General features: G+C 43.6%; 1 protein-coding gene across 12 annotated transcripts in view; it reads right to left on the bottom strand.

The window, feature by feature from the left end:
* Osbpl9 (oxysterol binding protein like 9) overlaps positions 1–25,577 on the bottom strand; it is a 107,226-nt gene that overhangs the window by 22,028 nt on the left and 59,621 nt on the right. For 4 of the 12 annotated variants that reach the window (XM_045139228.1, XM_045139230.1, XM_045139234.1 and 1 more), the window contains 5 exons: positions 9,345–9,440; positions 8,122–8,169; positions 6,699–6,728; positions 4,863–4,913; positions 2,447–2,485 (listed from right to left, as the gene is read on the bottom strand). In XM_045139228.1, the coding sequence (XP_044995163.1) occupies positions 2,447–2,485; positions 4,863–4,913; positions 6,699–6,728; positions 8,122–8,169; positions 9,345–9,440 (264 nt within the window). Of the gene's footprint in view, positions 1–2,446; positions 2,486–4,862; positions 4,914–6,698; positions 6,729–8,121; positions 8,170–9,344; positions 9,441–17,001; positions 17,071–25,577 lie in introns of all 12 variants that reach the window. The other 8 variants (XM_045139223.1, XM_045139224.1, XM_045139232.1 and 5 more) reach the window with 5 other exon arrangements.

The following is a 25,577-nucleotide window of genomic DNA, read 5'->3' as shown; positions in this document are numbered from 1 at the left end:
TCAGGGAAGACCCACATGGGATCCCAAATGGCCAAATGATTCTGAGAGCATGAGGGGTTGCATTTTTGATTTTTTAAAATATTTTTAAAATTTTATTTATTTGAGAGAGGGAGAGAGTCCGAGAGAGAGAGAGAGAGAGACAGAGAGAGAGAGAGAGAATGGATGCGCCAGGGCTTCCAGCCTCTGCAAATGAACTCCAGGTGTATATGCCATCTTGTTCATCTGGCTCACGTGGGTCCTGGGGAATCGAACCGAGGTCCTTTGGCTTTCCAGGCAAGCGCCTTAAACCACTAAGCCATCTCTCCAGCCATAGCATTTTTTTTTTTTTTTTTTTTTTTTTTAGCCATAGCATTTTTAAAACTGAAACTCCACAGCTTACTGGTCTGATCCTCCTAACTCTGCGCCCCCCCCCCCCCCCAAGTACTGGGATTAAAGGCGTGTGCCACCACACCTGGCCTGATCTGGGTGAATTTGATTTGACTGAGCGACCAGTCAGACTGACAGGGTCTTGCTAGATAGGCCAGGCTGCCCAGGAACTCAGTATGTATACCAGGCAGGCCTCAGTCTCCCACAGGCTGGGACTGAAGGGTGTACTAACAGTAGCAGTTTACTTAAACAAGGTTTTTCATACAGAGAGCCCACGGAAAACTCATAAAAACTTAAAGCTTTTACATCCAACACTAGACATCAAGATAATGGCTAAGTTTTTTGGAACATTCTCAAATTCTAAATTAATGCCCGGGCGTGGTGGTGCACACCTTTAATCCCAGCACTTGGGAGGCAGAAGTAGGAGGATCGCCTTGAGTTTGAGGTCATCCTGAGACTTACATAGTGAATTCCAGGTTAGCCTGGGCTACAGGGAGACCCTAACAACAGCAAACAAAAAAAGTCTACATTAACTTTTAAGCCAAAAAAAAAAAAAAAAAAAAAGAACCTTTTCTACATAAACTTTAAAAATCATAAAATCAGGGGTTTGGAGAGATGGCTTAGCAGTTAAGTACTTGCCTGTGAAGCCTAAGGGCCTGGGTTTGAGGTTCTATTCCCCAAGACCCAGGTAAGCCAGATGCACAAGGGGGTAGGTACATGCATCTGGAGTTCATTTACGAAGGCTGGAGGCTGGAGGCTCTGGTACGCCCACTTTCTCTCTCTCAAATAAAAATAAATTTATTTTTTAAAAAATCATGTTATCAGCTCTTAAATCAACTGATTTAAACACAAGAATTCTAACCCTGGATCATATGGTCTCCAAAAGCTTTCTAGTTATTACTTTATGATTCAATTCTCAGATCTGAACCAAGTTTGAATAATTAAATTAATGCTTCAACAAGTCTTGAAACTGTTCTCAAAATAAATTAATACATTGCTTTTTCTCTGAAGGCCTCTTACTGCAAGATCACAAAGCCTGGGGGTGCGGCTCAGGAGCAGAGAACATGCTTAGCATGTGGAGGCTGCAGACTCAAAGTCTCAAGGGGGGCCTCAAACTCACAGTGATCCTCCTACCTCAGCCTCCCGATTGCTCTGAGTGCCCCACTATGCCTGACATTTTTCTTTTCTTTTGTAGTATTTGTTAAAATTTTTTATTTGAGAGAAAGAGGCAGAGAGAAAGAGTACACCTGCAGCTGCTAACAATGAACTCCAGACACATATGCCACCTTGTGCATTTATCAGCCTCGTCTTTATTTTTATTTTTTTGAGAAAGAGAAAGAGAGAGAACAGACATATAGAGAGAAATGGGCACACCAGGGCCTCCAGCCAATGCAAACTCCAGATGCATGTGCCACCTTGTACAACTGGCTTACATGGGTACTGGAGAATTGAATCTGGGTCCTTTGGCTTTGCAGGCAAGCGTCTTAACCACTAAGCAAACTCTTCAACCCTATTCTTTACTTTTAAAGGAGAAGTTAAGAATAACAAGAAAAGGTGAAAGCTAAGGAATTAGAATAGGAAAATGGCTCTAAGTGAAAGAACTCATGTTACTTGTTCTAATGAAAATGCAGCGTAACAGTTAATATATAAAAATCCCAGAATAAAAAAATAACAGGAAACATAAGCACATTTTTAAATAGATTATGGTATGATTCAATATTTACACATCTCCCCTCTGCTTTGATCCGAGAAAGCTTGACAAGAATTGTAGCATGGTAGGCAATGACTCATTAAAGCTGATTAACACTTCAAGTTAAGTACATGCAAAATGATTCGATTGGAACCAACACTTAGGAAAAAAAAAATTTTTAAGTATTATTTTCCCTTTAAATGATTGCTGAAAGATGGCCAACTTGAAGAGCTCAAGAAAAATCGCAAGCATTAAAAAACAGAAAGCAGCGGATAGTTGAGGAGAGGAATTTGCGTTGAAAATTAAGTAGAAATTCAGCCTTCTCCTGACATGACTGGTTACAATGCTCTGCATGAGGGAAGGGAGAGAAAAAGACCAGATTAGACTTACTATCATTCCGTCAGCGTGCTTCTCCGCAATACTCTGGTCCTTAAGGAAAAATGTTCAAGATATTAACTTCATTCTTACGTTTTAAGTAACGCCATGCATTGTTTACCTAAGAACGCCTGTTTGACTCAAGAAGCTAATGGGGTCAGAACTCTACTTTTCTGCTTCCGCTGAGATGACAATTCTGTCGCTGGCAACTCAACAGTCAACACCAAAGACATGACACTTATTTTCTACACGGGCGCCTGAGGTCATTAAGGAAATACTCTATTAAACTCAGCTACATTGGCGCCGACAATTGGAAGTGAGTATGTTACCAAAGGGTTGAGGACCCCAATATGTCTATGTGGAAATTTATAGTGAATTATGCCAACTCCTCCCAATTCTTACGCTTTCGCTTCACTTTAAAGGTATGGCAGGGCTGGAGAGATGGCTTAGTGGTTAAGGCGTTTGCCTGTGACACCAAAGGACTCAGGTTCGATTCCCCAGGACCCATGTTAGCCAGATGCACGAGGGGCGCATACATCTGGAGTTTCTTTGCAGTGGCTACAGGCCCTGGCGCTCTCTGCTTCCCAAGTGCTGTGATTAAAGGTGTGCGTTAGCACGCCCGGCTAACTCTAGTGACTTTTTGTTTTTAATTTTATTTATTAGAAAGAGATGGAGAGACTAAGGGAGGGAGGGAGGGAAGGAAGAAGGGAGGGGGAAAGAGAGAGACAGAGACAGCCTGAGCTAGAATGAGACCGTACTTCGAAAAACCAAAGCCTATAATACAAATAATACTGTCTAGATAGATGGTGCTCACAGCTTTGAGTTCTAGTGCTTCAAGTGTACTAACGGTGAGTCTGGCCTCAAAGGAAAATCCCAAGGCTCCCATTTAACTGACAAGATGGAGACAACACTCATAATCTAATAGAGTGTGTGTCATACAAACAAAGGAACACAACACAGCAAACAGACCACTAATTAAGATTGCCAAGGTTATCTTCAAAGTTGCCTGGGGAGCTGTCTGCCCGCCCACTTCCAGACACTGGCTACAGAGATACACAGTCCTGTAGAAATAATGAGGAAGGAAAAGGTTTCTTTAAATATGCCTGTTCAGGGTTGGAGGGATGGTTTAGTGGTTAAGGTGTTTGCCTGCAAAGCCAAAGGACCCAGGTTTGATTCCTCAGGACCCACGTTAGCCAGATGCACAAGGGGGCACACGCGTCTAGAGTTCGTTTGCAGTGGCTAGAGGCCCTGGCGTGCCCATTCTCTCTCCTCTCTCTCCCTCTGTCAAATAAATATATATATATATTTTTAAAAAGCCTGTTCTTGGGCTGGAGAGACAGCTCAGTAGTTGAGGTGTCTGCCTGTGAAGCCTAAGGACCCATGTTCAACTCTCTAGGTCCCATATAAGCCTGATACACAAAGTCGCACATATGCACAAAGGGGCACATGTGCCTGGAGTTCCATCGCAGTGGCTGGAGGCCCTCGTGTGCCAATTCACTGTCATTAAAAAAAAAAAAAAAGCCTTTTCTCAGGCTAGAAGGATGGCTTAGCAGTTAGTTAAGGCACTTGCCTGCAAAGCCAAAGGACCCAGGTTTGATTCCCCGAGGAGCCATGTAAGCCAGATGCACAAGGTGTCACATATGTCTAGAGTTTATTTGCAGCAGTTGGAAGCCCTGGCACGCCCATTCTCTCCCTCTCTCTCATAAATAAATAAAAATAAGTATGTTTAAAAATGCCTTTTCTCAAACAAAACTTTTTTTGGAAATTTCAGGCCATTATATATTTAAGTACACCAAAGGTTTTTCTGAAAAGTAGATTAAAAATACATACACACACACACACACACACACACACACACACACACACACAATTTTTGGTTTTTATATTTGAGGTAGGGTCTCACTGTAGCCCAGGCTAACCTGGAATTCACTATGGAGTCTCAAGTTGGCCTCCTACCTCAGTCTCCCCAGTACTGGGATTAAAGGCATGGAGCACCACACCCAGCTTACACAAAAATTTTAACCCACAATAATTCAACATATATTTTATGAGTAACAATAATTAAAGATGGTTCATTAATGTAGATCATTACACAAAAATATTCTGTACCAAGAACAATTTTCAAGAGTGTATTTCTACTATACTCTTCATTATAGATAAGATAGCTGTTTAAACTAAATTATTTTATAATAAAATTTTAACAAAACAGTCCCCTTTCAAGCCGCAATAATAGGCCACCATCACAAATGTTACAAGACAGACGAATGTAAAATATTATCCAGACACATAATTATTAAAGAGTATCAATAACCCTATAATGCAGCTTAGTGTTGCAAGACAGAATGTTTCAGAACTGAGTTTTGTGTCCATTAAAAAAAAGTCATTGTAATTTTTAAATTTGAGAGATTAATAAAAAGTTAAATTCACTTACTTTTGCAATCTGCAGCAACACAATGCAGTGTTTAATCGATTCTACCATGCTCTATAAAAACAAAACACCAATTTTAGGATCTTGTCTCAAGAAGATAGTTATGTGATTTTAAAGCTTAAATTATAAAAATGAGTTCAAACATACAAGGGAGTTAAGTCTGCCCCACACAGCCAATACTCTCCTGTGGGTTTATCTGGGAGATTCCCACATGCTGATAGCATCAATTATAAGTCATTCATTAATAATTCCATGATTTGTTAAGGAATATCAAATAGTGTTTATGCTGAGATCATATGTGATTTCTTTTTAGCGATTCAAAGGGGAAGATATGAGTCTGATTAGCCTTCAAATTCTTAGATCAATAGGCAAAAAAAAAAAAAAAAAAATCCCGAGGGTGAGGTAGAACTTTTGGCAGCAGAGAGTAAGGGAAGGGATTCGGTCAAATACTGATAAACCTGAAGGATTCCCCCGCCCTCCCCCACATAGGGTCTCACTCTGGCTCAGGCTGACCTGGAATTCACTATGTATTCTCAGGGTGGCCTCGAACGCATGGCGATCCTCCTACCTCTGCCTCCCAAGTGCTGGGATTAAAGGCGTGCGCCACCATGCCCGGCGGAAGGATTATTTTTGTCTATTTTAAAAACAGTTCTATCAAAATGGAAATCTTACCAGTAGCCTATTGGCTAATAACAGAAGACAAATACATTAAAAAGTTGAATAATACTGTGTTTTAAGGAATAGAATATATGTTGAGAATCCAAACATCCAAAATTTCCAAAATCTGTAACTTTTTGAACAGCATGATGCCACAAGTAAAATATGCCACCTTGAGGCTAGAGGGATGGCTTAGCAGTTAAGGAGTTTCCCTGCAAAGCCAAAGCACCCAGGTTCGATTCCCCAGGACCCACATTAGCCAGATGTACAAGAGGGCGCACGTGTATGGAGTTCGTTTGCAGTGGCTGGAGGCCCTGGCACGCCCATTCTGTCTGTCTCTCTTTCTCTCCCTCTTTCTGTCAAATAAATAAATAAAAATAAAATATTTTTTAAAAATGCCACCTCTGTCCCCCCAGACACAAAATGGCCTGGATATCCATGACCTCGCAGTGCCTGACACTACCTACACAAGACCATCATAAAAGGAGATGATGATGACATCAAAATAAAAGAGAGACTGATTGAGATGGGGAGGGGATATGATGGAGAGTGGAGTTTCAAAGGGGAAAGTGGGGGGAGGGAGGGCACTACAATAGGATACTGTTTATAATCATGGACGTTGTTAATAAAAATTTTTTTGAGGAAAAAAAAATGCCACCTCTGATCTCATGCGTCAAGGTGACTGTCATTAAGTACAAGAGCACTAATAACATACAAAATTATCTTCAGGCTCTGGGCATGAGGTGTCTACAGAACATAAACGAATTTCATATTCAGTGTTGAGTTCTTTCCTCAAGATAGCGCACATCATCCAGGTGCAAGTATTGCAAAATCCCCAAGTCTAAAATACTTCTGGTCTTAAGCCCACCTCTGCCTCCCCGGTGCTGGGTGATATGCATGTGGTATCATGCCCAATGTGGAGGCCACCTTTTAAACAAAAAAAAAAAAAAATCTCTCAGACAAGACCACAGACACCTAGGATGGAACACAGTGTCCACTTCAAGTACAGAGGCTACTCAGCCAAGTTCCTTGGGATGGTGATGGAAGTCCAAGTGCCCTCATAAAAACACACCCATCCTAAGCCACCCATTGTCCTTATTAATAGTAGCAGCTGAATATAAAAAACAGGACGCTTAAGCACCTTCCAATGCAAAGCCAGGGTTTATCGAACACAGAACTTACATTTGTTGTGTCTTTGAGAGTTTCAATTTTCTGTGAAAAATAAGTTTTTAAATAGAAATAATGAGAAGCACAAAGAGATATTACTGTTTTTAGTGATTAGTCACTGAAAGGATTTTTCCAGAATGCATTCATTACTCTAAGGTCAGTGTACTCAGGTTGGGAAGGAAATACTGTCTTGTTTTTTTTTGAAAAAAAAAAAAAAAATCCAAACCAAATGTTTAAATAAAAAAATTCGAGACATTGTCATCTTTATGGATTGAACTCAAAATTCATGTGATTTAAGATAAGAACAACATAGAAGATTCTTATTCCTTTCCTGAAACAGGTTTTGTCTTTTTTACAGACTTCACTGTGATTCTTTTTCCAAAAGCATCTTTCCTAAGTTTATTTTTAAAAAAATGATCTGTAACTGAATTCCATTATTAAGTATTAATGCAAGGTGCCAAAACATGAATTACTACTATTATTAAGTATAAAACAGCAAAATGTGAGACTCTAGTCAACAGGAAAGCAAAAACACAAGAAAAAAAATGCTAGATCAGAAGTCTAGCCAGGAAAAGCAGAACATTAATTAGAAAAGAGAAAACAATATACCAACTACAAAGACCATGCAAAAATCCAAGGGAGGAAAAACATACATACACACACACACACACACACACACAAAAAAAAAAAAAAAAACCCACAACAGCAGAAATGTAAAGTGCCATTTGCTTCCTCATATATTCCTTCTTTTAAAAAATTGTTTTATTTTAGAACATCAACAATCTAAACACTTCTTTATTCTGAAAATTCTTTTCCTTTTGTTTACTGACACCTGAAGTGCCCATGTGGAAATTTAGTGACTTCCTACTGTTAACATTATATGCAGAGAAGAACTTATATACAGACATGTCGTACTTAGGAAAATATAACTACATTAAAATCTATTAATTATCCTTTTGCCTAATTATAAAACCACAACAGAAGTTCACCTAAAATCTCCACTTGAGATCCATAACAGTATCAGTATAATCAATCAATCATGGTTTTTTTGCTTGTTTGCTTTTTTGTTTCTCGAGGTAGGGTCTCACTCTAGCCCAGGCTGACCTGGAATTCACCACATATTCTCAGGGTGGCCTCGAACTCAGTGATCCTCCTGAGGGCTGGGATTAAAGACATGCGCCACCACACACACCTGGCTCAATAGTACTATTTTTGATGTTTCATTTTGTTTTCCAATATAGTCTTGCTATGTAGCGCTGGCTGGCCACCGACTCCTGATCCTCTAGCTTCAGCCTCCCTGGTACTAGGATTATGGGTTTACAATGCCTGACTTCAATAACACTAACTGAATACTCAAAATGCGGATACATTTCTACTATTTTCCCAAAAACTTCTGATTTAATAATTTTTTAATTAAAACCATGATTACAGAAGTTACCTTTCTCTGCTCATCATCTTTGCAGTTTTGAAGCTTGTCATCAAAAAGCTATAGGATATAAAAAAAAAAATGATTTTAGTACCAGCTACTTTATTTTTCTATGTTTAGTAAATTGTACAATGTAGTAAACTCACTTCTCAAGTATGTTTCTACAGATGTTTGTTTAGGAAGCACACATTTTTCTCAAGCGACCTTCTACTGTTAGTGACAGTTCAAGACAAGTCAGTTAAGGTGGAATGACAGCCGGAGAAAACACATGACTTCTGTTTGCTAATTTGTTTGCTTTTTGGAGACAGATCCCACTTGATATCCCAGACTGGCCTCATGGGGATCTGGCGGCCTCAGCCTCCTGAGCACTGGGTTTATGACTGTAAGCCACCATGCCAGGAGAAAACATGCTAACTTTTACTTTTGAGAACCCAAAATATTAATTTTTAGCTCAAAGAGGTTTTTTTGGCTTTGTCTTATAACTAAGTTAACCAACATTTGTTTTTCTTCCTAGGACCTGTTTTCAATTCACTCTAAAGCAAGAACATACCTCGAAAATGAAAATTAAGGGCTGGAGAGATGGCTTAGCGGTTAAGCGCTTGCCTGTGAAGCCTTAGGACCCCGGTTCGAGGCTCGGTTCCCCAGGACCCTCGTTAGCCAGATGCACAAGGGGGTGCATGTGACTGGAGTTCATTTACAGTGGCTGGAGGCCCTGACGCACCCATTCTCTCTCTCACGCTCTCTGTCTCTGCCTCTTTCTGTCTCTGTCACTCTCAAATAAATAAATAAAAATAAACAAATTTAAAAAAAAATTTTTTTAGTTTATTTTTATTTGAGAGTGACAGACAGAGAAAGAGGCAGAGAGAGAGAGAATGGGTGCGCCAGGGCTTCCAGCCACTGCAGACGATTTCCAGATGCATGCGCCCCCTTCTGCATCTGGCTAACGTGGGTCCTGGGGAATCGAGCCTCGAACCGGGGTCCTAAGGCTTCACAGGCAAGCACTTAACCGCTAAGCCATCTCTCCAGCCCACAAATTTTTTTTTTTAAATTAAAAAGAAAAAGAAACAAATCACCACCCAAGGTCTTAGGAGATTTACATTTTACTGTAAATAACCAAAAATTCATGATTAATATAGTTCAATTACAACTAAAGATTTCTGACTGGGTCAGCTTTTGTTTACGCTCAGGCCAGCTCAGTCACATTTGTTACTTTGTATCAATAAGGAACGCTGTACCTTTAATTGCTCTATCAAGATCTGTAGGTAAGCATCGGCCTCGGTAAGCTTCTTATCAAAGTCTTGGACAGTAGGTACAAATCCTGAATCCAAACCCTAGAGAAAAAGGACATGCGTGGTAAATGTGGCTGTACCCAAGTGGTTTTTGTACACATAAAGTCCTTCATCCTTCACAAACAGGTTCCATGAATAATGACACAGCAACCTCTCTCATTAGCCTCAAACATTATCCACAGATCATCAGTTACACATGCTACTGATCAGATGAGAATGTAGCCTGCCTTTTATCCCAGCACTCGGGGAGGCAGAGGCAGGAGGATCACCATGAGTTTGAGGCCACCCTGAGACTACATAGTGAATTCCAGGTCAGCCTGAGCCACAGTGAGAGCTTTTCTCAAAAAACCAAAATCACTTTAAGACCCCCAGCCTCAGGCTGGAGAGATGGCTTAGCAGTTAAGTGCTTGCCTGTGAAGCCTAAGAACCCCAGCTCGAGGCTCGATTCCCCAGGACCCACGTTAGCTAGATGCACAAGGGGGCGCACACAGCTGGAATTCGTCTGCAGTGACTGGAAGCCCTGGTGCACCTGTTCTCTCTTTCTGCCTCTTTCTCTGTCACTCTCAAACAAATTAGTAAAAATTAAAAAGAATAAAGAACCCCAGCCTCCCTGCCCCTGTACTGGGCTCCGACTCACCTCCGGAACCAAAGGGATTCAGCTAAAGGAATCTAAAAGCTACACAGCTTGGTTCCAGAACTCACTTAATCCCAGGCTGGCCTTGAACTCATGACGATCCTTTCACCTCAGCCTCTGCAGTGCTGGGATTAAAGGTGTGCACCATCATGCCCTGTGCCCCTGAATTTTTCTTCAGTTCATTCCTCTAATTCCTAATTCTTTTTGTTCTTGTTGTTTTGTTTTGTTTTGTTTTTGTTTTTCAAGGTAGGGTCTCACTCTAACCCAGGCTGACCTGGAATTCACTATGGAGTCTCGGGGTAGCCTTGAACGCATGGCGACCCTCCTACCTCTGCCTCCAGAGTGCTGGGATTAAAGGCGTGCGATACCATGCCTGGTAATCCCTAATTCTTAACTTCACATTCGTAGTTTGAGTTCTCCCATTTGCTCCTCGACTCCCTCTCCTCCCTCATTAAGAAAGAAAGGCAAGTGTGGGGACACACATGGGAAACCGTGGCATGGGGGAGGTCCAGGCAAGGAGAAGGACCACCAACTCCAGATTAGCCAGGGCCACAGCGCAAGAGCAGTGCCTGAGTCTCACCTTCTCTTACATGGGCCCACTGTAAGTGAAACTGACACCTCTTCTCACCTGATCAAGTTCCAGCTCACTTTCACCCCCTGGCGTGGACAGGTCTGTGAACATGGGAAACTGGTCATAGGACTCAGCTTAAAGGTCCACCAGTGTGCCAGGTCTCCTCTTTGTACGACTAAATCTTAAATTCCAAGTATAGGTGTCGTTTTTTTTTTTTTTTTAACTTTACTCAAAAATAACTAAATATAGCCGGGCCTGGTGGTGCACGTCTTTAATCCCAGCACTCGGGAGGCAGAGGTAGGCGGATCACCATGAGTTCAAGGCTGTCCTGAGCCTACATAGTTAAGCCCAGGTCAGCTGGGCCAGAGTGAGGCCCTACCTTGGAAAAACCAAAATAAATAAATAAATTCTGCGTTCTTAAATTATCTGAGAGTAAAAGAATGTAACCCTGTACTTAGAAGAGAACTGCTAGAGAAAACAAGCCTGCGAGCCTGAATTACGTAGCTGTACGCCTAGTTAGAAAGGTGAGCATCAGCTACTCTGCTAGAACCTAACCCAAGCACACAGCTGTACTGGTGGGGCCCAAGACTGGCGCTCAGCACACCCGTCCCAAACCTGACCTCGTCCTAGCTCTCTGCCTTCGCCCCACGGCGGGCTGCTCACCTTCATTCACGCCCTCCACTGCGGTGAGCTGCGGCAGAAGGTTCTGAACCTATAGCAGTTACCCCCGCTTTACGTATGCTGAGCGCTTCCTTACTAAAGCGTGCCACAGCCCCATCTCAGAGCCTGGGTGCCATCAGACTGAGACGGTCTTGACAACGGGCAGGCACCTCTGGCTTCCAGTCCCAGCTCAGGAACCCTGGGTCCCTCTTCCTATCACGAAAGCAGCAGCCAGGCCAGGATCACAAGTGCCAGTGTTGTCCTCAAAGGGACACTGAAATTGTGAAAGGAAACGTTGAAAATTTAACTTGGCCAGGATGGCTTCGAACTAACTCATAGTGATCCTCCTACCTCTGCTGGGATTAAAGGCGTTCGCCATTATGCTTGACTTGAAATTTCTTTAATTTGAACTCCCATCTAAATTAATTCTTTTTGTTATTTTTCTTATTTTTTTTTTCTAAATTAATTCTTTAAAAATAACCCCTTCACAGTGGCACACGCCTTTAGTCCCAGCACTTGGGCGGCAGAGGTAGGAGGATTGCCCTGAGTTCAAGGCCACCCTGAGACTACATAATGACTTCCAGGTCAGCCTAGGCTAGAGTTCAGACCCTACCTGGAAAAAACAAAACAAAGACCTTCAAGCATCTCACCTGGCTCTCTTCTCAGTCCTCCTCCTGGAGTCTTACACAACTTCACCTTTACAGAGCTTTGTAAACCTCTGTTAACAATGTCACTAGTTCATTTTTCTCCAGATAGCCTAACAACCTCCTTTGCTAATGGTGACACACGCCTTTAGCCCCAGGAGGCTTACATAGAAGGATCACCATGAGATCCAGGCCAGCCTGGGCTACAGAGTGAGTTCCAGGCCAGCTTGGGATAGAGCGAGACCCTACCTTGAAAAAACAAAAAAAAAAAAAAAAAAAAGGTTTCACACTTGTTAGGAGTCAAGCAGATTCACATCCTAGACTCTGTACTTGTTCATTCTCTCTCTCTCTCCTTTTAATGGGGAAAAAAAAACGGGTTTATTTTGGCTTACAGCCTCGAGGGGAAGCTCCATGATGGCAGAGGAAAATGATGTCATGAGCAGAGAGCGGACATCACCCCTGGCCAACATCAGGGGGACCACAGCAACAGGCGAGCGTGTCTGTCTTGGTACTTTCCTCTCTCTGAGCACTCAGTAATACTGACTGAAAGCATGTCTGCGCGATAAAGGAGGACTGTGCCACTCACCCCTCAGAACCCTCCAGGCTGAACTAGGTGCTCGATGAACGCAGGCGGCACTGGCTGCAGCCCCTGACCCTTCCTCCAGACCTCCCCCCATTTCTGTCCTTTGCTCCCTAGGGGCCTTCCCTCCCCATAATTCTATTACATGGCAACTTATGTAGAAAGTTTACATGTGAATTCTGCTGGGCCTGGTGGTCCACACCTATAATCCCAGCACTCAGGAGGAGGATCAAGAATTCCCGCCAGCATGGGCTTCATATGCCTTGTCTCAAAATAATCAAACAGGGCTGGGTTAGCAGTTATGGTGCTTGGCTACAAAGCCTAAGGACCCAGGTTAGACTCCCCAGAACCCATGCACATGGTGGCACATGTGTCTGGAAGTTCATTTGCAATGGCTAGAGGACCTGGTATGTTCATTCTCTCTTTTCTCTAATAAGTAAAAATAAAATACTTGGTGGGGGGGGGGCTGGAGGGATGTCTTAGAGGTTAAGCCATTTGCCTGCAAAGCCAAAGGATCCTGGTTCGATTCCCCAGGTCCCATGTAAGCCAGAGACACAAGGGGGCACATGTGTCTCGAGTGTGTCTGCAGTGGCTGGAAGCCCTGGTGTGCCTATTTTCTCTCTCTCAATCAAATAAATAAATAAAATATATTTTAAAACACAAAACAGAGTATTTTTAAAAATAAAACTAGACGGGCTGGAGAGAGGGCTTAGCGGTTAAGCACTTGCCTGTGAAGCCTGAGGACTCTGGTTCGAGGCTCGATTCTCCAGGACCCATGTTAGCCAGATGCATAAGAGGGAGCACATATCTGGAGTTCAGTTTGCAGTGGTTGGAGGCCCTAGTGCGCCCATTCTCTCTCTATCTGCCTCTTTCTCTCTCTCTGTCACTCTCAAATAAGTAAAAATAAACAAAAAAAATTTTAAAATGAAACTAGACAAAAAATGTTTGAGGTAAGCAATTAGAGAGAAACAAATACAAAATATATAACAAGAAATTAAATTAGGGCTGGGCATGGTGGTGCACGTCTTTAATCCCAGCACTTGGGAGGCAGAGGTAGGATTGCCAAGAGTTTGAGGCCAGTCTAAGACTACATTGTGAATTCCAGGTCAGCCTGAGCTAGACTAAGTTCCTACCTCAGAAAACCAAAAAAAATGGGAAATTAAATTAGAACAACCTCCTTAGAAATTAAATTCAATCTAATCTATGTTTTAAAAAATCCCCAGTATGAGCTGGGCATGGTGGTGCAAGCCTTTAATCCCAGCACTCGGGAGGCAGAGGTAGGAGACTCGCTGTGAGTTTGAGACCACATAGTGAATTCCAGGTCAGCCTGGGCCAGAGTTAGACCCTACCTCAAAACCCCCCAAAATAACAATAAATGAATTAAAAATCCCCAGCAATTGGCTGACAGGGTAAAATGTGAAGTTTGGTTTTCTAATAAGGAAGGTAAAGCGCAGGCATGAAATCAAGCACACGCTCCTCTGCAGCAGCCAGGAGCCCCTTTACACTGAGCAGAGAGAGAGACCTACACGAGGCTACCCTGCTACTTTTCAAAGTGGACCTAAAGGCCGGGCGTGGTGGCACACGCCTTTAATCCAAGAGGCAGAGGCAGGAGGATCACCGTGAGTTCGAGGCCACCCTGAGACTACATAGTGAATTCCAGGTCAGCCTGAGCTAGAGTGAGACCTACCTCGGGGGGGGGGGGGGGGACAAATTCAGAAACAAAACAGAACAAAACAAACAAGGCGGCTCTATAGTCTGCTGCCTCAGCACATCCCACGTCTTTCTCACACAGACAACTCGTTTAATCTTCTCAGAAGACACTTAACAGCTAACATGCCAACTTGGGGCTGGAGGGATGGCTTAGCGGTCAAGGCGCTTGCCTGCAGAGCCGAAGGACCCAGGTTTGATTCCCCAGGACCCACGTAAGCCAGTTGCACAAGGGAGCGCATGCGTCTGGAGTTCCTTTGCAAACAGCTCAAGTCCTGGCGTGCCCATTCTCTCTCTGCCTCTTCCTCTCTTGCGTGCTCTCTTAAATTTTTTTTAAAAAAGCTAAAATGTCAGCAAAATTAAAACAATTCTGTTAATGATGTTAGTAGGAACACTTAAGACACTTTCCACATAGGATGCTGTGCTCCCCTTAAAAAGAAGTGTGCTGCAAGCCAGGTGTGGTAGTGCACTCAAGAGGCAAAGACAGGAGGATCACCATGAGTTCTAGACCACCCTGAGACTCCATAGTGAATTCCAGGCAGGTCAGCATGAATAGAGTGAAACCCTACCTCAAAAAAAAAAAAAAAAAAAAAAAAAAGGGTGTTGTTAAGGCGCTTGGTCACAAAGGGTACTGGTCTGGGTTTGCGTTCCCCAGTACCCATGTAAAGCCAGATGCACAAAGTGGAGCATGCACCTGGAGTTTGTGTGCAGTGGCAAGAGCCCTGCCCATTCTCATTCTCTCCTTTCTCTCACTCTTCCCCCCCCGCCCCTTGCAAATAAATAATTTAAAAAAATTTTTTTAAGATGGCTTGGCAGTTAAGGCACTTGCTTGCAAAGCCTCAGGTCTCAGGTTCAATTCCCCAGTACCCACATCAGCCAGATGCACAAGAACCCAGGTTAGACTGGGCTGCATGCCCTGGCATGCCTATTCTTTATCTGCCTCTTTTTCTCACTTTCTCTCTCAAAATGGATAAACAAAACAAAAATAAAATGTCTCTTTAAAAAGTGTGCTACAAAGGAAGTCCTTAAAATTGTCCAAGATACATGCAAACAAACTGTAGCTTCATTTAGAGACACTCCTTTGTAAAACAACTTTTGCACCTAAAGCTTTTAGAATAATTCCTACTGACAGAAGAGCAGCCCAGGCCAAAGTGGCCAAAGGCGGTTTAGTGTCTTTTCTTTTGCATGCATGTGAGTGTGCAGTGTGGACATGTGCGCATGCCATTTGCATGTGTTTGGGCACTCATGCATGTGTATGTATGGGCATGGAGGATGCTGGATGTCTTCCTCAATCATTTTACCTGTGTTTATATATATATCCATATCTATCTATCTATTTATCTATATATATATATGCACACACATCTACATATATATATGTATATATATATATTTTGTTGTTGTTGGTGGTGGTGGTTTTTCAAGGTACAGTCTAGTCTTCACTGTAGCTCAGACTGACCTATAATTTACTATATAATCTTAGGGTGGCCTCACTGCAATCCTCCTACCTCTGTCTCCTGAGTACTGGGATAAAAGGCGTGTGCCACCAAGCTTGGCCGCTTGCTTATTTACCTGATTTGGTTTTTTCGAGGTAGGGTCTCACTCGCCCAGGCTGACCTAGAATTCACTGTGCAGTCTCAGGTTGGCCTCGAACTCACAGTGATCCTCTTACCTCTGCCTCCTCAGTGCTGACATTACAGGTGAGCACTGCCACAGCTGGCTTTACATGCGTGCAGGGGACCTGAGCTCAGGTCCTTATGCTTGTGAGCTAAGTACAGGCTGGCTGAGCCACCCAACACCCTTCAGTCTTCCTAAACCCAGCATCAGTATAATTAAGAAATTTACAGAGTAATTTGAGGAACTGAAAACAACAGGGCGGCCAGGAAATAACATGGTTAGAAGAACTTGACAAACAAGTCTTTTTTTTTTTTTTTTTTCAGGTTGACCTGAAAGTTGCTATGTAGTGTTAGGATGGCCTTGAACTCACAACAATCCTCCTACCTCTGCCTCCCAAGTGCTGGGATTAAAGGCGTGCGCCACCATGCCCGGCACAAGTATCAAATCTTAGTTTTCAGTACAAACTTAAAGGACTAAGTGTCCCATGTGCAGTACTTCCTTTTAAACAGGACAAAGTAGTGCATCATAAAAATGACTTTGTAGGGCTGGAGAGGTGGCTTAGCGGTTAAGCGCTTGCCTGTGAAGCCTAAGGACCCTGGTTCCAGGCTTGATTCCCCAGGACCCATATTAGCCAGATGCACAAGGGGGTGCATGCGTCTGGAGTTCGTTTTCAGTGGCTGGAGGCCATGGTGCACCCATTCTCTCTCTCTCTCTCTCTGTTGCTCTCAAATAAATACACAATTTTTTTTAAATGACTTTGCAAAAGGAAAAAAAGAAGCCAGGTGAGGTACAGAGGCACATACATATAATCCTAGCCCCTGACACACACACACCCCACCCTCCAAAAGAGAAAGAAAAAATAGAACTTATTAGAAATAAAATATTTCATGTAAATCGTCATAGGAAGTTCAAAGTAACAAGAACGCAGGGTGCCAGCCCAAGCGTCCAAGTGCAAAACAGTTTATACATGAGACCCCAAGCAACCTAAGGAAAAATTAAGTGACACGAATCTGCAAAAAAAGCCGATGACTTCTTAACTTAGTAGAACACATACCCTAAAAATAATGAACTTCATTTTGATTAAGAAGAAAGCATTTAGAAAGTTTCTGCTCACAATTAGCAATTTCAGATGGCACGTATTATCATCCAATTAAAGTAGTATAGAACATACTTACAATTGAATCACTTACAATTATTTTTGAAAATTCAAGAACTGGAGAGATACCAGAAGACTGGAAAAAAGCAAGTGTAGTACTGATCTTCCATAAAAGTGAGGAAAAGAGAGAATAGAAAGTTACTATGCTGAGAGTCTGACACCAAAAAACAAGTCAAGAAATGACAAGAAAAAAACCTGTAACTACAGAAGAGAACTGTTAAGGACATGCACAGCAAGGTCAAGTTAAAAACACGAGGCCAAGCCCGCTGGCCCTTCTGTTTCTTAGAAAATTCAGTTAGCAAGTTAAAAGGTCTTAGAGGAGTGAAACCATTCTCTCTTCCTATCAGAGAACTTACAAGTTACTTTAATTATGAGGAAGTATACTGAAGAAACCAATATCCCGATCACTCTGACTTTACGTGAGACCCATCTGTGATATCCTTAGATACCATCACTCTAGAACATTTATAATCCTTATTTCTGCGTGAGGACCTGGTGATCCTGAGTAGTTCTGGGTGTGAGAACTTCTGTTTCTCCATTTCCCATCTGACGTATGTTTTGGGTGCTTCCTTGCTCACCCACGCACAGAGCAGAGGACAGCCTACTGCCTCCGGTTTTATTTCCTCGAGACCGAGTCTCTCCGCGATGCTGCAACGTGCTCTCTCCCAGCACGGAGCCCAAGGGTCACTTAGGTCGTCCCTGACCTCCGCACTGGGGTTACAGGCTCGGCTTTCTGACACGCGTGCTGAGGACCGAGCTCAGCTCCTCATGCTGGCCCAGCAAGGGCTCAGACCCACTGGGCCACTTTCTAGACTGCTACTTATTTTTAATCCTAAAGATCAATACTCTCAACTATCAATTCATTTGGAGTAAAAAAAAAAAAAATTAGTTTTTAAGTATCCATAAAATGAAGCCTAGTTATAACCATTTTCCTCCACTGAACCTTCAGGAAGGCATTTCCCATTTTAGAAATGTCCTGATAATCCATGTCTTGTCAACATGGTAGCGTAGGTTTCTTACCAAAAAAAATTAAAAAAAAAAAAAAAAAAAAACAAAAAAAACTGCTAGCACCCCAAGAATGCCTTAAAAAGTCCTCCCCCCCCCACACACAGTTCTAAAGGTGAGCAATTCTAACACTGGACTCACTATGGATAAGTAAGCTACAGAAAAGCCTTTTTTTTTTTCTTTCAGAATATCAGACAATCTGCCGCATATTTTGTGGGTTCTCATCTCCTCCCTGCCACACTGTGAGACAGCTAGACGTGGGTTCACATCTACTACTGTGGAGGCCGCGGGAGCGGGACTGCCACCAACTTCAGGGCCAGCCCCAAGTACACAGTGAGTTTAAGGCCAACGCGGATGACCAAGTGAGACTCTGTCTAAAATGAAATAATGAGCTAAATAAATACTGGGGCTGAACAGTTTGGTTGGCACAATGCCTACCTAGCGTGCACAAAGCCCTGGGTTTGCACAGAAATCCAACATGGTGGCACGTGCTAACAGTCCCAAAACTCAGGAGGTGCAAACAGATGGATAAAGTCACAGCCACCCTTGGTACAGAGCAAGCGCGAGGCTAGGACTGGATACATGAGACCCTCCCTCAAAAAAGAAAGAAGAGGGGCTGGAGAGATGGCTTAGCGGTTAAGCGCTTGCCTGTGAAGCCTAAGGACCCCGGTTCGAGGCTCGGTTCCCCAGGTCCCACGTTAGCCAGATGCACAAGGGGGCGCACGCGTCTGGAGTTCGTTTGCAGAGGCTGGAAGCCCTGGCGCGCCCATTCTCTCTCTCTCCCTCTATCTGTCTTTCTCTCTGTGTCTGTCGCTCTCAAATAAATAAATAAAATATGAACAAAAAATATTTAAAAAAAAAAAGAAAGAAGAGAAAGGAAGGAAGGAAAGAAGGGGGAAGAGGAGAGGGATAGAAAGAATGAACAAAGGAAGAAAGGAAGGGAGAAAAGGAAAGAAGGGAAGGGAGTGAGGGGAGGCAGGGAGAGAAGGGCAAAGGAAAGGGGAAAGAAAACTTGTAAGGCAGACAACAGATTTTGAGCCTATTTTGTAAATGCTTATTATCCACATCTTTCAGTTGCTTATTTATTTATATTTTTGGGTTTTTCGAGGTAGGGTCTCACTCTGTTCCAGGCTGACCTGGAATTCACAATGGAGTCTCAGGGTGGCCTTGAACTCATACCGATCCTCCTACCTCTGCCTCCCTCCTGAGTGCTGGGATTAAAGGCGCGGGCCACCACACCCAGCGAAGCTTCTCTTTTTATATGGTGGTGACCACTGGAGTAACTCAAAACTCACACAGTGCTGGGAAATAGTGATACCAGAGTGCTCCGCACTAAGTGAGACATCTCCATCACACCCTCCAAAGCTCAGGGACCATTGTGGAAGAGGTGGCAGAAATAATGTAAAAGCCAGCCGGGTGTGGTGGCACACGTCTTTAAGGTAGGAGGACTTCTGTTAGTTTGGTGGTTTTTTTTTTTTTTAAATTTATAGAATCTAGAATTCAACATGAGCTTCTTGCCTTTGAATACAAAAAAGCAGCTTACAAGAAACTAGACATTAGAATTCAAATTAATATTAACTACATGCTAACCTTATAATAAAGACATGAATGACATCAAAATTCTATTATTAAAAATTTGAATATCTTTACTTATTTGCAAGCAGGGGGGGGGGATGTGTGTATGAGTGTGCCAGGGCCTCTAGCCACTGTGAACAAACTCTGTATGCATGTACCACTTTGTGCATGTGACTTCACATGGGTACTAGGGAATCAAACTTGGGTTGTTAAGACTTGCAAGCACTCTCCAGCTGGCATTTTTTATTTTTATTTATTTATTTGTTTGTTTATTTTGGGTTTTCGAGGCAGAGTCTCACTCTAGCTCAGGCTGACCTGGAATTCACTATGTGGTCTCAGGGTGGCCTCGAACTCACAGCGATCCTCCTATCTCTGCTTCCCGAGTGCTGGGATTAAAGGCATGTGCCACCATGCCCGGCTCATTTTTTAATTTTTAAAGTTACTTTGGTGTGCGTGCATGTGAATGAGGATGCCACGGGTTTGGGTTCTGTGAGGAATGGGGGATGAAAACTCAGGTAACCCCAGAGCTGCATGGCGGGCACTTTATCCATTGAGCCATATTCCAGGCCAAAAGGTATTTTGATTATCCATTTTTAATGCATAACTAACGTTAAGTATTCATACAAAAGGTTATATACATATAACACATGTACCTGAAAGCGAAGACATTATAAAACTTTTGAAATGCTCTTACTTCCAGAGTGGGACTGAGGAAAGGGGCATTTCATACAGAGCTTCCCAGGGTTTTACTTTGTTCATCTAATACTTTGTGTTTCTCGTATAACTTAATTTGAGAGCCACACAGATATATCAGAAGCCTTAGGTTCTAGTTTCTAAAATTTTTACATGCAAAGCCATCAGCATTATAAGCTACAAAACTCCAGAAAGAGTCAAATTACTAATAATGAAACTACACTTTATCATTCGAAGCAAAAATAAAATTAAATCTGTAAAGTCATCCAATAGTAAAGCAAAGTTGAGTGGGAAAAAAAAAACCAACTTAGCAACTGGGGTTGGAGAGATGGCTCACTGGTTAAAGGTACTTGCTCACAAAGCCTAAGGCACAGGTTCGATTCCCTACTACCCACGCAAAGCCAGATGCACAGTGCCGTGTGTGTCTGGAGTTTATCTGCAGTGTAAGACGCCCTGGTTGGTTTGTCCATTATTCTCCTTCTCCCTCTCTTTCTCTCGAATAAAGAACAACAAACAAGTTCTTTAAAGCTTAGCAACTGCCACTAGTGTGGAGTAAATGAACAGCTGCAAAGAGAAACGGCCAGTGGAATGCAGCAGATATTCCAGGTTGGTTTTCCTTCATCCTTCCTGCTGGAGCTCACAGAGCACCAACAAACACGGGCTAAGCAGAATCATTTGGTTATAGTTTTGAAAAACAAAGCGAGTCACAGTCGACATAGTAAAGAAATAAGTTCTGGGCTGGAGAGATGGCTTAGCGGTTAAGCACTTGCCTGTGACGCCTAAGGACCCCGGTTTGAGACTTGATTCCCTGGGACCCACATGAGCCAGATGGAGTTCGTTTGCAGAGGCTAGAGGCTCTGGTGCACCCATTCTCTATCTGCCTCTTTAGCTGTCACTCTCAAATAAATAAATAAATAAATAAATAAATAAATAAATAAATAAAATTAAACATACAAAAAGAAAAAAAAAAGAAAGAAAGAAGTTCTTTAAAATGCCCAAGATGCCAGCCTGGGACAGTGGTGAGTTCCAGGTCAGACCTGACTACAGTGAGACCCTGCCTCAAAAAATAATGCAGCCTGGAGAGATGGCTTAGCAGTTAAGGTGTTTGCCTGCAAAGCCAAAGGACCCAGGCTCGATTCCCCACGTAAGCCAGATGTACAAGGGGGTGCATGCTTCTGGAGTTCATTTACTGTGGCTGGAGGCCCTGGCACACCCATTCTCTCTCTCTCTCTCTCTCTCTGCCTCTCTCAAATAAATAAAGTAAATGCAGCAGGGCATGGTGGTACACTCGGGAGGCAGAGGTAGGAGGATCACTGTGAGTTCAAGGTCACCTTGAGACTACATGGTGGATTCCAGGTCAGCCTGGGCTACAGTGAGACCCTACCTCAACAAAACAAAACAAAGAAATAAAAATGCCCACAGGAAGTGAACTTCCACGTCAGACGGACTGTTACGCATTCTTGTTCTCAGACACAGAGCTGAGCCCCGCGCCCCCCCCACAAGCAGAGCAGCCACGACCACGCACCAGCATTTCCTGGCTGTGGATCATGACCATGTACCATCAGCAGTTCCACAGGACACCTTTAAGAACAAGAGCGTTAACAGCAAATACAATTTAGGATTACCTGTTATTAAGGTACCAAAATCAATGTGTGCTAATACTGCTGATTAGCATTAGTTCCCTACACTAGAGATCATACAGATATGAGGGGAAGGAGAAATATTTCAATTCACAGGATAAAAGCTAACTCCAGTGTAAGTGAGTAAAGGATCTGCGGATTTACGACATTATTATGCCTCATATCTTGGTCGTTTAATAAGCATTTGCCATGCCTACTAAGTATATACTCTTTCTTTGGGGTACACAAATTAGCCAGTTCATTGAAGGCTAGGAGTGTCTCAAATGATAGGGTCCTTCACTGCTGTCTCTGATGGCAAAATTATATATTCTTTAACATTTTTGTTTCAAATCTCTTTTCAAGCCTTCCCAAAAGGCATGGGTAGGCCCAGCAATCATAAAATGGAGATACAAATCTAAGATAAATGTTTCTCTCACACTGACTCATACTGAAGTCAAACATGCCTGCTAACAACCAATTCTAAAACTCATCTACAGGGATGTCCCAACACCTACCTCTTTATGCCCAGAAAAATGCCAAAACACACCCTTTTATTTATTTTGTTTATATAAAAACCGGGGGGGGGGGGAGAGTGTGGAGAGATGGCTTAGTGGTTAAGATACTTGCTGGAAAAGCCAAAGGACCCAGGTTCGATTCCCCAGGACCCACATAAAGCCAGATGCACAAGGTGGCACATGTATCTGGAGTCCGTTTGTAGTGGCTAGAGGCCCTGGCGCACCTTATCTATCTGCCCTCCCCTCAAACAAATAAGTAAATTAAATATTTTTAAAAGAAATTTTCCGGGCTGCAGAGATAGCTTAGCAGTTAAGGCACTTGCTTACAAAGCCAAAGGGCCCAGGTTCGATTCCCTAGGATCCACATAAGCCAGATGCACAAGGGGGTGCATGCATCTGGAGTTTATTTGCAGAGGTTAGAGGTCCTCATGCGCCCTTTCTCTGTCCCTCCCTCTCTACCTGCCTATTTCAGTATTTCTCTGTATCTCAAATAAATAAAATTGTTAAAAAGAAAGGGAAATTTTCCCTCTCCCCATCTCACCCGAGACCCTCCCACCCCAGTTAAGACTGGCCTGCGAGTTTATTTTAACCACTTACTTTTTAAATTTTTAAATTTTTATTTACTTGCCAGGTTGCGGGCCTCCGTCCACTGCAAACGAACTCCCGATGCATGCACCACTTCTATGCTCCTGGGATTACATGAGCACTGGGTCAGTAGGCTTTGCAGGCAAGCTCCTTAACTGCTGAGCCATGTCTCCAGCCCTACCTTTCTCTCTACACTTCATTACAATAAAATTATACAACAATTACTTTAATCAATTAAGCACAAAAAGGGAGAATACGGGAGGAAAACTAATGGGAAGACAAAAAGCCAGGCCAGGCTTTGGCTGGGAGGAAGGCAGGGCTGGCTAAGGACAGACAGGCCACAGGGTGAGGACCCCCTGTGGTGAAGAACCAGCAACCACAGAGCCCTTCACTTAGGAGTTTCTGAAAAGCAGCCCCCCCCCCCAAATGAACAACAGTGCCTGTGCCAGGGGCAGCACCAGTTTGGGCATCACAACACTGTCCAGAACCAGCGGCCAGACCCTGCTTTCCCTCTAGCAAGTGCCAGGGACATGGCAGCCGCACGGATCTGCTGCTGCACCTGAGCTGGGTCGCGCAGGGATCGCCCTGGGTGAGCTCGGAACATGGGCATCTCTTTTCCCTTTTACGCTGCCGCCTCCAGGAGCAACGGGGAGCGCAGTCTGGCAGTGACCTGATGTGGGCCTCCGCTGGTCCTGCTTCTTTTGCCCCTTGGCAATGCAGGCAGGGCGGGCGGGGGGGGCAGCACCAGGGACCCTCTAAAGCCCTCCAAGATAAAATGGGAGGGGGGACACAGACACAGGCGGCAAGCTTCCCAGGACGTAGAGGAGAACGGGAGGGAACAGGGACCTGCCCAGCCGGATGGCCAGAAAGAATGAAGAGCACACATGCACGCTGCGCGCACAGAAAGGCCCCATCCGCCGGCCGACTGGAGGACCCGTCAGCTAAAGCGTAAGTCACAGTGATTTTCTGCTGCAGTTTCCCAGTCCCATCTAGTGCCCCATCCCACTGCCCCAAAAGCTTTGTTCTCGATCTGCTCCCGTCATTCTGTACTGAGCACCAAGGAGCCAACGTCAAAACGGGAACTTGCAGACTTGACTTCTGTGGCCTCGTTATCACAGCGGAGCGCATCCACCCAACCACCCACCTACGCTACCTTTTTTCCTTCCCTCTTTTAAAAATTTGACAGAGAGACAGGAAGAACGAGGCAGAGAGAGCCAGGACCTTCAGCCACTGCTAACTCCAGATGTGTGTGAACCCTTGTGCACGTATCCAACACTGTATGCTTGGCTTCTGTGGGACCTGGAGATTTTAACAACTATCTGATTTTCCAATGAACAGAACATGGTAATAACATAAGGCTTTTTCCTAGTCAAATCAAATTTCACACTGACCAAAATCCCTGCTCTTCTTAAACTCAACTAGGGATGGCTGAATGGTTCAGTTAGTGCTTTTAATCATACATAAAAGAAATGGTAGCATCCAGAAGTTTAGGACTACTAAAACGGGTGTGCCCAATATCCTTTGAATTCCTTTACTTACTGAGGGGCACTTCCAATACAATCTCATCCCTGCCCACACCAAATGCAGGGTACCTCTCTTGTGTCTTGTTTGAACTTAGACTAGAAATTTGATTTTCAGTGATATATCCCTCCCTTGGAGTAAGAAAAGAAATGGGGCATTTTAAAGTAGTTTCTTATTGGAATGCACCATAAAACAAACGTTGAAAGAAAAAGAAGGACTAGAGAGGTGGCTTAGTGGTTAAAGGGTTTGCCTGAGAAGCCTAAGGACCCAGGTTCAATTCTCCAGGACCTGCGTAAGCCAGAAGCACAAGGGGCACATGCTTCTGGAGTTCGTCTGCAGTGTCAATAGGCCGTGGCGTACCCATTGTCTGTCTCTCTTCTCTCTCTCTCTGCTTGCAAAGAAATAAGCTAAAATAAAAATAAATGATTTTTAAAAGAAATAAAGAAAAAGAGAGCTGCAGAAATGGCTTAGCAGTTAAGGGGCTTGCCTATGAAGCCTAAGGACCCAGGTTCGATTCTCCAGGTCCCACGTAAGCCAGATGCACATGGTGGCACTTGCGTCTGCAGTGGCTATAGGCCCTGGCATGTTCATTCTTTCTCTGTTGTTAATGAAGAAGAGCTGGAGAGATGGCTTAGCAGTTAAGGGGCTTGGTTGCGAAGCCTAAGGACCCAGGTTCGATTCTCCAGGTCCCACGTAAGCCAGATGCACATGGTGGCACTTGCGTCTGCAGTGGCTATAGGCCCTGGCATGTTCATTCTTTCTCTGTCGTTAATGAAGAAGAGCTGGAGAGATGGCTTAGCAGTTAAGGGGCTTGGTTGCGAAGCCTAAGGAATCACATTTGAGTCTCTGGATCCTAAAGCCAGACGCACAATGTGATGCAAGCGTACTCCCTGCATCTGGAGTTCAACTGCAGTGGGTGGAGACCCTGGTGGGCCAATTCTCTGTGTCTTGCTCTATCTCTCGGTCTCATACTTTTTTGTTTGTTTGTTTGTATGGTTTTTCGAGGTAGGGTTTCACTCTAGCCCAGGCTGACCTGGAATTCACTATGGAGTCTCAGGCTGGCCTTAAACTCACAGTGATCCTCCTACTTCTGCCTC

The sequence above is a fragment of the Jaculus jaculus genome, chromosome 21 (genome assembly GCF_020740685.1).
Source record: "Jaculus jaculus isolate mJacJac1 chromosome 21, mJacJac1.mat.Y.cur, whole genome shotgun sequence".
NCBI classification, from domain to species: Eukaryota; Metazoa; Chordata; class Mammalia; order Rodentia; family Dipodidae; genus Jaculus; species Jaculus jaculus.
This window is presented reverse-complemented; position numbering and strand designations above follow the sequence as displayed.